Below are 14,494 nucleotides of genomic sequence, written 5' to 3'. Positions count from 1 at the left end.
AGATATCATTTTCTACTAAATATTAAAAAAAAAAATACTCTTTTTCATAGCAAACTAAATAAGAAAGTTAGAAAATTGTTCTTTTAACTTATTTAATGTTACTACCAAATATAAGAAAATGAGATAGTTTTATAGAAAATATTTTTTGAAAAATAACTCATTTTTTAGAAAACATTATTGCAAAAACAAAACAAAGCGTAAATTACAACTTTGTTGCTTCCAATTGTGAAGAATACTCAGATCTCCATGAAAATCTTGTCATGAAATTTGTACACTTGGGTTGGGAGAATATGATCAATTGCTTCCATTTGTGAAGAATATTCAAATCTCCATGACAACCTAATCATGATATTCATACACATGGAGAATATGATCCTTCTCTGCTCCAAGTAAACCGGAGACAGTTAATTTTATGACTAACACTTTGCTTTTCTCTTTTTTTCTTTTTTTTGAATTTTTTATTTTTTATACAAGGTAGAATTCTAATCTAACCTAGTCTAAGTGTATATGTGTGTGAAGCTCCCTCCTGGAGACTTGATCTCCGGTCCTTACCCCCCACACCCCACAAACACTTATACTTGTAGAGTGACCATAACACTAAAGGTGTGCGGTGATCTTTTTTTTGGAATCTAATTGAGTATGACATAGCATCACATACACCTTTGCAAGTGTATAATTTAATTCAGATCATTAATACTTAAGCCTTTTTTTAATTTAAGAGAACAATTTAGATAATGAATACTCTCAACTTCAAATGATACAAAGAGGATCTCGGTCCATTCTGAGCACATTATCACACAATCACACAAAGTGAACTAATTACACATATTAGAGGTTGATTGTTCAAATTAAAGTCCAGGGAAGATATTGCAAAATGAAAATCACCTTAAGTTTATGAGGATATAAATAAAATACAAGTACCCTAATTCTAACAAACTAAATTAGAAGTGTCGCCACCATCACTCAAATGAGCCCCGAGTGCGGGCATGCATTATAATCCCATAATTTACTGATCATAGATATTGCCCATTAGACTCTAGTATCAAGCAGTGTGAAGCAACCTGAAAGATCCCTTTTGTTTTAAAGGAATAGTTCATCGTTGCAGAAAACAAATTAAAAGTCATAAAAGAAATGGGAATCCGAGGAAGATTGAAGAAAAGAAGGCCTAAGCATTGGAGATGGGTTTTCCTAAATCTTGTCGTGGAGGGTGACCACCAAATCATGAGCATCATCTAGAAGCTTCCAAACATCGAGACGGCCAGCCATGCTATTGCATTCCCTCATAATTTCGTCCATGGAGCTGTACTTCTCTATTATCAGCTTCCTCTTTTGCAGCACACAGGCTGATATGGCATAAAGCAACAAATCCTCATTAGGGGGGGCTCTCAGCCTTATTCTCCCCCAAGTAGACTTTGCAGTCCCTGATCTGATCGCAGCCTGATCAGCCCATATTACCTCCCAGAGGCATAGTGTCTGCTCAAAGCTTAATTCCCTTCTGAAGAGAACAATCACCATTCTGTACACAAAAAAGCAATCCTCCGCTTGAAGCTTCTCCAGATGCCTGTAGAGATGAATATCCTTACGTTGGATAATCTTGGAAACAATTTTCAGCTGCCTCTGAATTCCCACCTCATCAAGTCGGAAATTATGCCGAGCTTTTTTCATGAAACCAACGAAACACCAGAAGGCTTCATGGTCCTCCTCAAACACTGTGATTATCGGATCAAGTAGATCACTCATACCCTGGCAGTAACCAATCTCAGGATCATGTAGTGCATAGGCTTCCAGGATAGCAACCATACGTGCAGCATGAAAAACTCTGCACGGCTCCAAGTGATCATATTCCTTCAACCCGACACTATCTGCTAACTGGTGAGCTTTGATCTCTGACACTGCAGCCTGTGATGGCGAGTAGGCAATCCATTCATCATTTGCCCGCAAAGCATCAAGACGGATGATTCTTTGCCATTTGGAAAAGTCTTCAGCATTGAATGGTTTGGGCTTGTTTTCAGTGTTGGAGGTTGCCTTGTTTTCTAAATCGATGGAAGATGAATTCTGCTTGGCAGGTTCATCAAGATAATTTTCTTCACTTCCCTTGGTGGCAAGTAAAGGTTGCATGTCTTCAGGTTCTTCCGAGGAGTCAGAATCAGATGACTCAGTATCACCAGCAGAGGCATCTTCACAAGTTAGTCCACTCTTATCACCATCTTCTTCCAATAATGAAGGGGATTGAAGGGCTTGATCCCAGATAGGGGGATCTGGATCCTCAGTCAATGTTCTTCCAAAGATCGAAGGGGACCTACTGGCACTGGCCATCTCTTCTGAGCAAGAAGAATCTAAAACCTGACTAAAATCCCCACTGCCCTCATTGCTGCTGATCCCAGAAGTTTCCTTGAACTTTAAGCTCTTTTCACTGCGTTTTAAAATTTGCTTGCACTGCTTCCGCAGGCTACCATATTCTCTTCTGCATCAGAGTATAAGAACAATAACTAGGGGAAAAAGAAGAGGAGGGAAGAAGGGGAGGGAGGTGGAAAACATAGGAATGAACATGCTCTACCAAATATTAAATGATAACTGTTGAATAATTGCATAGGAGAGCCCCAAGGAATGTAATGACAATACACACCTTTTCTGTTCTTTGATCAAATCCCTTTCTTCCTGACTACTGTTCATGTCATAGCTGTTGCACATGCAAATATAAGTCAATACATGAAGGAAGATCTAGAGCAATTTCGCTATTAAATTAATAACCAGCATCCAGTGAACAAAAAAAACTAATAACATAGATAAAAAACACTATTAAATAGCAATCTTTACGTCTGCTTTCTCTTTGTGACAAGAAGAATTTCTCAACATAAGTCAATAACCTAGCAACCATAATGGTAGTGCTGGAAGCTTACTTCTTAAAGCTTCTTTCAAGCAAACTAGAGTAGACACAATGAATTTTTCAAACCAGTAGTTACATAAAAAAGTTTTGTTACAAAAGCACCTATATTTGGGTTGCCAGACAAGGACACAGTTATTTGCAAGCCAGCAATCACTACCCCAGCCCTCTCATTCATCCCGTATCACAAGCACTAGACACTTGGAGAATTATGAGAAGTATAAGTATTTAACCCGATTTTGAGTCTAAGCCAAGAATGAATAAGGATCCAGGACAAGGGTCAGATATAAATATTGCAAATCACCCAAGCCTTACAGTCAGCCACGGATCAAGCAATTCATAAGACCAGGCTAACCTGAGGGTAATGACCAAAATGTAACAAAACATGATTGAAGATAACTAAATCTATCTAAAAGTTCTAAAATCAAAGAGGGGAGAAAAATATGAGTATATGCAAATGCACACACACAGACATCCATACAGAAAGATACAGTCATGGAAATGCTTACACTCCGAGAAGGAACGGCCAAACCTCTTTTCTAATGCTTGGATCAATACCCTGAATCAGAGATATAAGGAATCAAATCTTCACAGCAGTAACAAATATACAGGGAAAAACATAAGCAACCAAAAAGACAAAAAAATTCTAAAATTAAAATTTGACAAAAGAGCAAATAATTAAGTCTGAGAAAAATCAATGACATACTCCACTGCGAACTTTCTTCAGAAACTTGACTCCACCATCGCTGAGCCTTCCATCTGGCGCAAAGAACCTCTTCCATTGTTTGGGAAGAAGGGCATGTTTTCTTCTCTTACGTGACCAAGGTGATTTAAGACTTCCTCTGAATATAAGAAGAAACAAATTAAATACTTTTCCCAGATGGGGGGAAACAAGTAAAAACATTTATATGCACATTAAAGCAAGTAACACTGTCATATGAAAAGCGAATGCATCAGTTTAATTCATCAATCATTAAAAATATCCCTATATGCATGCATCAAAAGCGCAAACAAAACCACCCTCTATCCCATCGTGCAAACATTAATTAATTTGATACTATGTTTGATGTGCATGAAAAACCCATTGAATCCGAAAGCAACACATTTCCAATAATTTAATAACAGGAAAACCACACCCAACTGCTAAATCTATCACACTATGCAACAGAGACATCATCTCATCAATGCTTACATATACACAATAATAATGAGTGCTTTTGAAAACGATATCGTAATCAAAACATATAGCCTGGAGTTCATTTCTAACATTTTCATACTCAAAATTCATAATTTATAACATTGAAAAAAATTTATTAAAAAAAAAAAAACAAGTATCACGGTCACATTTTTTATTACAAACAAATTATAAAAATTGAGGGAAAGACAAAAAATAAAAACAAAATTCACTATCACAATCACTGTATAACTAGCCGTATAAGCTAAGTCTTATGCGAGAGAGAGAGAGAGAGAGAGAGAGAGAATCTGAATCTAAGAAAGAGAGAGTGTTTCAACTAACTAATAGTAGTTTGGAATCAGAAAAAACAAATTGAGTACTGTACAGATCGGGATCTGAAGAGAAAAAAAGTAGCGAAAAGCGAAACTGAATTGAAAACGAGAAAAAAACAAATGGTACTCTTTTTGGTGGAAAATTCAGGAACTCACCGATCAGTGGGAACTGGTGAGGATGATGATGATGACTGTGACTGTGATTGTGATGACGATTGTGACGATGATGATGATGAAGCAACGACTAACAAAACCGATCTCAAATGAATCCACGACGATGATGACGACGACGGTGAAGATGAAGATGAATTTGACGACGGTGAAGAAGTTTGACTTCGCCGTAGGGCTCTCATTACAGGTTTCTCTTCCGTAATCATCTATTTCAATCTATCTATGTACCTACCTAATTCTAAACCCTAAGAAACAAACGGAAAAAGTAGAAAAAGTAAAAAAAAAAAAAAAAAGTACTTTTCTCAGTTTTCTAGGGTTTCATGAATTGGAAATCGGCTTAGATCGATTGCAATTTTGAAATTTCTTGCTTTGGCTTTTTGGTTTTCGGTGTTACCTACGAGAGTAGACGACGGTGGCGGCCAAGGCAATTCCGGCCATGGCCGTCACGATGATGGCTATTCCGACATTGGAAGACGCCGAGGAAGCCCAGCCTCCGCCGACGCCACCACCTCCTCCGCCGCCGTGACTGTTAGCTTCGACGAGCAAGATCGATTTGTTACCATCACCGCCGGTGGACAAGAATAGCATCAACAAGAAGAAGCACCGTGAAATTACCGTTAAGCCCTCGCCACAACCACCAAAACTAGTAGTATTTTGCTCTTCCTTCTTCTTCTTCCACCACGTCGTCGTTTTTGTCGATATGGGCAACACCACCATTACACACTACCTATGATATAATCTCTATTTGTGTGTTCTTCTTCGACTAGCTTTTTTTAGAGAGCAGAGCTCTCTTTCCATGAAATGCAATAATTATTGCTGCAAAAGCACAACTATAATATTTTGTGGATTCGATTTTTTTTTCGCTATCTCTTTCGGTATGCGAATCTCTCTGATTTTTTTTTATTTTTTGTGTTTTTTTAAAGACTTATGAGAGAGAGAGAAAGAAAGAAAGGTAGATCGAATCGAAGAATTGGAACTTGGAAGGTCCGGTTCGGCCCATTTATCGTAATCCACACAAATTAAATAAATAAATAAAGGATCCGAATGTGGGTGTTATTAATTTCTTTTTATTTATTTATAATTATTAAACTAAATGTCAAAGATTTGAGCAAATAAAAAAAGTCAAATGTGACAAAGATGGAACTATGTTTTTTTAATATAATTAGTGTTATGCTATAGTCATATGCACCGTTTAATGAAAATCATAGGTTTTTAAAATAAAGAATGAAAACCTTTGGTATAAATTTTGATAATTTAAAAACAAAAAAAAATTTTGATAATTAATTTGTAATTTCAATATTATTTTTAATTATTAAAATTTTGATAAGTTAGAGTATACAAATTGAGTTTTCCCTCAAACAAATTTATATATATATATATATAAATAAAATAAAACTTGAGTTACACAATACGCGTATACATCCAAATCCAATCATTATTATTAAAGCAAGATATTTATTAAATAATATAAAATAATTAATGAAACTTCATTTAAATTTATAACTCTTGGTAGTACAAATTTATTAGAAATAGTTTTTTTAAAATTTTGGCAGTTGAATTTTATTCAAAGAAAATATTGTTAATCATTTTAATATACTTATAGTGTGTTGTATGACATAAGGGAAAAAATTACCAAAAATAGGAGAGTGCAACCAGTTTATGCAACTATAACGTTTATGAAGCAATTTTTATTCTCTACTATGTGATATAATATAATTTAGACATAAGCATGGATAATATGTAATTTTATTATGAATATCTTGTTAACAATAATTAAATGATTGATTTTTACATAATTTCACAGTTCTTATATGGTAATAATAAAGATCTCATAATTTTTCATGAAAATATTTATTGTGTTTAGATCACTTTAGTCACAACTTATGTGAATTTATGTTAGTTTTAGTTAATAGATACTCATTGAGCGTGTATATTGATGGGTTTCAGTTAGTTCAATTGGTAAAATCTCTGATAGAGCGGACACCATAGATTGAGGCTCTCTCAAAAAAAAAATGTGTATATTGATGTCTTGATTTGATGATAAAATTATAAAAATAAAAAATAAAAAATAAAAAAAGAGATACTCATTGAGTGTGTATATTGAAATGATTTTAAAAGTTGATGGTTTTAGTTTAAAAACACAGGGTTTAATTTAGAACCATCCTCAAACTCTAGGAGAATTTTGTAATTTGCTCTAAAGTGTTGTTACAACAAGTTGTCTGTTGTCACTTTGTATAAGGAAAGTCTAATTATTTGCTGAGTTGCTACATAGAAAACATAGATACTTTCTTATTATAGAAACAAATAGACACTTAATTATACCACGAATTATAGAACTAAAATTTTATAATAGTCATATCTAAAATTACTTGTTGAAATCATAGAAAGTCCATTTTCTGATAGGATAGATAACTTTTTTTTCCCCATAAATTAAATTTTACATTATTATATTGTTTGGGTGAAAATTATATACAATACCTTAGGTAAATTAAGCCAACTATCAAAATTAAATTTTAAAAAAAAAGAAGAAGAAGCAAACGGCGTTAAAGCTGTGCACATCTTTCTTTCTTCTTCTTCCTTTTTGCCTGACCCATGAGAAAACCCAATGGCTTCATGGTTTAGATCTCTCAAACTTCCCACCCACAATCTCATAAACAACCAATGGGTTCAAATCCCTTAGACTTCTCATCAAAATCTAGCAAAAGAAGGACAAAGGGGTTGGAAATCGTTGCTGGGGATGATAAGAAACAAGGCTCTTGCTATTGTCAGTCATCAACTACTATTGCTTTCAAGAAACTATAATATGATTCAAGCCCTCGTATGCTAGGATTTATGGAAGCTATTTGCATAGAAGAGTTGTTCGTGTGGTTATGTCTAGCTTTAATCCTCTTCAATCCACATCTATTAAAATATAAAAATTAATCCTAACACTCAGTTTGTTTTGATGGAAAACCTTCTATAAAAATAGTCTTCCGTGTTTTCCAGTTTTTTATAGTATAAAAAAAAATAAGTTAAAGAAAAATTATCTTTGGTCAACATAAAAGATATGGTTTATTTTTAGAGCTTGTTTTCCATTAATGTTTTTTGGAAAATAACTCTATTTCACAGGAAGGTAAATAAGGGAAGTTAGAATATTATTTTTCAACTTATTTAAAGTAATTACCAAACATAGGAAAATAAGATAGTTTTACGGAAAATACTTTTTAGAAAATGACTCATTTTCTATAAAATATTGTTGGTTAAACAAACAAAGCATAAACCAACATTTTGTTAAGATTTGGAGTTTTCTAAGAGAGGTTATTCATCTATTGGCTTTCTTATCATTTCCTCAAACAAAAAAAAACAAAAAATCATCTCTAGGCAAAGGTGCAGACCATTGATATGTATTTAGAAGAAACAATGAAGATTAATAGAGGCACTTAAAGGGAAGGAGCAATCCAAAAAGGTCGTTTCCCGATATAAAGTTCCAAATCTCATCTAAAGCCATTGGGTTCTTATGAGATTTGTCCGAGAGATCTAAAGCCATTGATGATTCTAAGATTATGGGTGAGAAGTTTAAGAGATTTGAAGTGTAGGTCATTGGTTTTGTCATGGGTCAGAGGAAATTAAAAAAAAAAAAAAAAAACTTTTAACGTCGTTTTTTTTTTTTTTTTGACAAGTGGCTTAATTTCAAAAGGGGAATCTAAGGGCTTGTTCAGTAAGAGTATTTAAACATCATTTTTTGTTTTGCAATCCATAAAATAGTGGGTCCCTTGCTTGAATTTACTGTTTGGCTAATATTTTCTAAATACAATTTTCAAAAACTGTATCTTATTTTCCTAGTTTAGGATAGGATTTTGAAAATGGTTAAGGAGTGTTTTCAAGATGCAAAAAATGTTTTTAATAACATAGTTGTAAATAAATTAAAAACAATATACCCCATATATTTGTCTAAACTCTTTTATCTCTTAAATTAAGAAGTTTATCTTTTTCACAAAAAGAATTCTCACCCTTCAAATTTGAAACTTATCATTATAAAAAAAATTACATGATGAGCTCTATTCCCTTATCATTATCCACAAAAAAAAAAAATAAAAAAATAATCTACAGATTTTACACATTGCTTTTAGAGCATTCACATCCGCAATCTTCGGACTATTTTATTTCACCGTCTCAAAAGTTACTTTATTAATTATACCATATCATTTTACAACACACCTAATATCCCAACTTTTATTTTCCTATTCAACTCATTAAAATAATATATATTACCCAATAAAATAATATAATCTAATCTCTCTCTCAATAAAATAATATCTACCATCCAATAAAAAAATGAAATTTAAGTTTACAATGGGTGAAGAGTAATTTGCATATGTAGAAGTCTATCCTAACACTATTGCAAAACTTTTTACAAGTACGTACAAGACTGGATAATGGGGTTGTTTTGTGCTTTGATGCTAAAATTTTCCTACATATACCATTTACATTGCCCAATGTGAATGTTCTTAGGAACTACAAATTTTTAAAATCTCAAAAATAGAAATGGTCTCCCAAATAATTATTTTTAATTTTCAATGTTTTAAAAATTGTTCTTAAAAATAGGAGCTAAACACACAAAATATATAAATTATTATTTAAAAATTAGTTTCAAGTTGAAGTTTTTGAAGATTATTTTTATATTGTGTTGGAAACAAAAAGAAAAGAGTTTTCTACCAATTAAGTCTTAAAGATATTGATTCTTAGACTTTAAAATGCGACAAAAATCAGCGGTCCAATCGATGACCAATAGAAAAAGATTGGACATCCATCTAATCTTTTGACTATACTCTTCTTTTACTTCTCTCACAAAACAATACTACCCACTACTTTTTCCTTGAATGCGGCTCATCACATTAGTAACCTTTAACTTTACCTTCCCGCAGATGAGAAAGAATAGGAAAAGAACAAAAAATAAAATAAAGCTGGAAACAAAAGTCAAAAGACAAAAAATGAGGTTTGTAAAATGGTGGGAGTTAATGAGGATAGAATTCATCACATGGGACACTAAGCTAATACGTAAATGAAAGAGTATATAGAATTGAGTATGAGATGGGGGAGACAAAAACAAAACACTCAATCATGCCGGACCACATGCTTTTGCTTTGCCCTACACTTTAATCTAAAAAAAGTCACATGAACTATGAGGACACATGTTTATTTTTTATGTCTATAACTGGGTCTCATCGTATCTTCTTAATTCTTATCACTTCCTGTTTTTTTTTTTTTTTCAGATGAAGGGTTTGGAAGGTTGAATACAGAGGGAGCATCAATAGTGTTTGCATAATCAATGACGTTGTTAGTACCACTTGGATTGATCATTAGTGTGATCCTTTTTTGTTTTTTTCTTTTTCCTTCTTTTGATTAAAAGATAAGAGTATGATCTTGAATCCTTGATCATGTCTAAGATGAATGTCCTCAAAATAGGGTCCAAAAGAACCAAAAAACATCATGACTAAAACTGGCCCGGTGTGATTATAGGTTGGGCCCATCGTGAATCATTAGATTGTTCCTTACTTTGTTGGAAGAAATGAGTTGCACTTTTTTTCTTTTTGGGCCGGTGGTCATTATTATTATTATTTTTTTTATTGTTTGAGCTTTTGCGCTTGCTTTTGATAGTCACTCATCAGACTATAATATCAATTCATTTTTGGTATAAGTAAATGGTCAAATTCTAACCAAACATTGTGACACTACTTCATTTATATATATTATTCAATTATTCATTATCTCTTTCCTAAAAAAAATTATTCATTATCTTTGTTTATTGTTACAAAAATTGTATTATACTAGAACTAGCCATATTACATAAATCAAATAAAAATATTCTAAATAAAGTTTAGTAAATGCATCTTGAAAATTTTGCTTGAATAATTCTACATCGTGAGATAAGCCCATCTAAGTTGGGATGAAGAGATTGTGACCATTTTGATTAACACGCACCAAAAATAGAATATTAAAATTAATAAAATCATTTATTTTTTCCTTTTGGTGTCTTGATCATGTGAAATTTTTTCTTAAATGAAAAAACCGGAACCCACAGCATCCTTATCGTTCACAAATCGATCTAGCTTACATTGCCAAAACACGATAGGGTAGGTAGAAATTTGATAAATAATGCTTCCTAACACTAGACTTCAAACTTGTTTTATTTATAAATTAAACATAATAAAACACTAATGGCAACAGAGTAGTTAGAAATTTGATAATTAGTACTTCCTAACACTAGACTTCATTTGTTCCCCAAAAAACTTGGAACTTTTTTTTTGGCACTATTTCCACCATTACCAAAAGTCCCAAAAGGGCCAAAAACCCATTTCAAACTTCGTCTCATTTTCAAATTAAACACATGGTCACGCAATCAAAGACTCCGAACTTGCGTGTTTGGCTAACTAACTCATGTATTGGTAACTTTTATTTACTTAGAAGTTAAGGAAGAGAATTTAAGCCTACCCATAATAAAGCGAGTAATGAGAACTCTACTTTTCAAAGATTGAATACAGTACACTGTACTGCCATTCATCCGTTAAAAGATTTTAATATATTGATAAATTGCTCATATTATGGACCAAAATTTAATTTTATTGGCATAAAAAAAATTCAGAATGGTCTCAAATTTTTTTTTAGAAATAAATAAATATATAATTTTTTTTTTCAGATGATCTTAGGACCACCCGGCCATAAGGTGGCGCCGCCACTGGAGTACAGGTGACTTGAATATGGCGACAAAGTCAGCACGTACACGTTAATTTGGTTAACCACTCTCTTCAATAACCCTATTTAGCTCAACCTCCAGCCAACCACCTCTCGAACCCTATAGTCTATGACTCTATGCCATACATCATATATACAAATCCAATCTTACAAGTTTCCCATTCCTCAACACACAAAGTCACAAACCCATCAAAAAATTGTTCTGTGACTAACTCAAAATGGCTAGCAACAGCGTTATATCAAGGGATCAGAACGAGCGTGCTGGGGCAGAGATTGTGTATGGTCCTGAAGCATGTTACCGCCACTCCATAGATCTCTTGGAAGAGCTAGGTTTCCCCAAGGGTGTTCTTCCATTGCAGGACCTTGAAGAGTGTGGAAGAGTTAGAGAAACTGGGTTTGTTTGGATGAAACAAAAGGCCCCATATGAGCACTTCTTTGTTGGGACCAACACCCGGGTGAGTTATTCCCTAGAGGTGACTGCTTACGTGGAGAAATTCAAGATGAAGAAGATGACTGGTATTAAGAGCAAGCAAGTGTTTTTGTGGGTGCCCATAACTGAGATGAGTATAGATGACCCTGCAAGCAAGAAAATATATTTCAAGACACCTATGGGGATTGGAAAGTCTTTCCCATTTACAGCTTTCATGACTGAGGAAGAGAAGCAGAAGTATTTGGAGGAGAAGGCCAATAGTGCTGAATGAATTAAACTTGTTTGTTCATGATCATTGCTGGTTCGTGTTGATCTGAGTTAGAACCCTACATATTTTCTATTGTTATTGTTTTGATTACTTACTATCATTTCTTGTATGACTCTCCTTTGATCAGTTTTCAGCTACTGCATCAAAGAGTTCATCCTTTTAGTGGAACATACAAGAAATTCAATCATTAAGAATAATCAATAGTTTCTGTTATAAAATAATCAATAGTTATTGTCATTTTGCTATATATCTAGCGTGTTCACTAAGTTTTGTCTCTATTTTTTTGTCCTGGATCCCTGGTAACAAACTAATAATAAGAGTTTAATTTTTTAGAATGTTAGGTTCGATTATATATATACAAAATAAATTGTTTTTTTTTCTTTCCCGAATTTAACAAATATGAATTATTAAATTAAGGGTATGATTGATTATTGCACATTTGTTGGGGCATGATTCATATACATCATATTGCTCATAAATTAAGAGCATGATTCATACACATCATTCATTTCACGTATTAAATATGTACATACTTAAAAAAGAGTAATGCTAGAGATATAAATTTTTTTACAAATTGCTAATGTGGTGAGTGGTTATTGGTAGTTGAAAATGTGATGTTAATGGTGAGTCTAAATGAAAACTAATAAAAAATTGGATACATCAATAGTTTATAAAAATGTTGTAAAATAGTTTGTAACTGTAGAATTTCTCTTTAAAAAAAATATGAATATTATGTGTAAAATTATATACATTGTATGTACAATTAAAGTGTACATTAACAAATTTGTAATAAGAACATCGGAAACATAAAATAACACCAAGTAATATATTTGCAGTTAATTTTAGTTAATAGCCCACGTCTTCTAGGCATGAGCTTACTCAAAGGCTATTCTATTTTTTGGGTGATGATTAATTTAGAGTATTTATTATAATTTGAGATTACTATATTTTTCAATAACAAAAAAAAAAAAAAAAAACCTAGGGGTGTGATGAGTATTATGTGTGGTGAAATAATTTTTCATCACACTCTTAGGTTTTTTTTTTTTTTTTTGTGATAGGAAAATGTTGTAATCCAAATTATAATAAATACTCTAAATTAATCCTCACCCAAAAAATAGAAGAGTTTTTGAGCGCATTTGCTCAGAGGCTAGCTTGGGATTACCAAATTTTCCAATTACAAAAAAACCTAAGAGTGTAATGAAAAAATTATTTCACTTACAAATACATAATACTCATCACACCCTTAGGTTATTGAAAAATTTAGTAATTCTAAATTATAATAGACGCAAAAAATTTTAACCTTTATCCAAAAAAAAAAATAGAAAAATCTCTGAGCACGCACTCACTATTCCGTAATTATCTCTTGTTTTTGACAAATTTGTTAATGTAGTAATCAATGTTTTAATGATTGGAAGATGATACTATAATTCTGTATTAACCTTTAGGGGGAGGAAAAAATAGATCCTTTGAATAAATCTTATAAATTTAGATATACTGAAAATGCATAATGAAATTGTAACTATAAAACTACTTACAAATTACATGTGAAAATATTTACAAAAGCTATTATGAAGAAGTTGATGGACAAATGTAGAAACTTGAAATATTTACATCCGATGAACATGATTCATACAACATCAATACATGAGAATGATTTAATAAGTAAGATATATTGTGTTATTTTGATGAAGTACGTTGATCTAATTCTTACTAAACCACCAAAATTGGGATAGTATGTTGATCTAATTTTTACTAAACTATCAATATTTTTATGATTGGAAATAATAATAGATGTGGATTTTTTTTTTTGTTTTTTTGTTTTGTCATTTATTTTTGCTAAAGGAAAGATCCACGTTTGTTTTGTTTGAGTGTTGTTGTAGGTGTTGTTTGTTGTATTTTTTTATTAATTATATTTTATTTAAAATGTAGTGTTTTAATCCTATTTTATTTAAAACATAGTTTTTTAATCCTAAAATTTAGCCATGTACTACACATCCATAACAAAAAGTTAAAAAGAGAAAAAAAATTTAAAATTTAACAACTACCTTTTTTTTTTTTTTACAGTAACATTTGTTTTTGGTGGTTTTTTTTTAAATAATTTTATTTATGGCCATTATCAAGTTGTATTTAATCCTAATATGTAGTGTTTTAATTCTAAAATTTAGCCATGTACTACACATCCATAACAAAAAGTTAAAAAGAACTTATATTTAAAATTTAGCAATATGGTAAAAGACTCAATTTTTTTTTAGTTAAGGAAAGGCTCCAAATGTGCATCAATGTTTTTTGTTTTTCTTTTCTCTTTAGTGGTGTCGTTGTTGTTCTTTTATTTATTTATGACAGTTATTAAGTTGTATTTAATCTTAAAATTTAGCCATGTACTACACATCCATAACAAAAAGTTAAAAAGAGCTTATATTTACAATTTAGCAACTACCATTTTTTTTTCTTTTACGGTAAAAGACTCTAATTTTTTTTGTTTTAGTTTTTTTTTTTTTTTGGC

At 32.0% G+C, this 14,494-nt stretch overlaps 2 protein-coding genes across 4 annotated transcripts; one reads left to right on the top strand and one right to left on the bottom strand.

The window, feature by feature from the left end:
- Positions 1-839: 839 nt before the first annotated feature.
- LOC142614027 (rab GTPase-activating protein 22-like) lies at positions 840-5,533 on the bottom strand. 3 transcript variants are annotated; one of them, XM_075786569.1, is made up of 6 exons: positions 4,956-5,452; positions 4,547-4,806; positions 3,591-3,726; positions 3,394-3,443; positions 2,627-2,680; positions 840-2,464 (listed from the first exon to the last, which is right to left on the bottom strand). In XM_075786569.1, exons 2-6 carry the CDS (start codon positions 4,765-4,767, stop codon positions 1,189-1,191), a joined length of 1,737 nt encoding a protein of 578 aa, XP_075642684.1. In that variant the 5' UTR covers positions 4,768-4,806; positions 4,956-5,452; the 3' UTR covers positions 840-1,188. The 3 variants fall into 3 exon arrangements, with proteins under 3 accessions (XP_075642684.1, XP_075642677.1, XP_075642668.1); XM_075786562.1 differs by having other exon boundaries at positions 4,547-5,533; XM_075786553.1 differs by lacking the exon at positions 4,547-4,806 and having other exon boundaries at positions 4,956-5,533.
- A 5,835-nt stretch (positions 5,534-11,368) lies between these two features.
- LOC142621715 (uncharacterized) lies at positions 11,369-12,238 on the top strand. The gene has a single exon (XM_075795062.1). The coding sequence runs from the start codon at positions 11,512-11,514 to the stop codon at positions 11,992-11,994; it is 483 nt and encodes a 160-aa protein (XP_075651177.1). The 5' UTR covers positions 11,369-11,511; the 3' UTR covers positions 11,995-12,238.
- Positions 12,239-14,494: the final 2,256 nt, after the last annotated feature.

The sequence above is a fragment of the Castanea sativa genome, chromosome 1 (genome assembly GCF_040712315.1).
Source record: "Castanea sativa cultivar Marrone di Chiusa Pesio chromosome 1, ASM4071231v1".
Classification (NCBI taxonomy): domain Eukaryota; kingdom Viridiplantae; phylum Streptophyta; class Magnoliopsida; order Fagales; family Fagaceae; genus Castanea; species Castanea sativa.
Note: the sequence above shows the minus strand (reverse complement) of the source record. Positions and strands in the feature narration are given on the sequence as shown.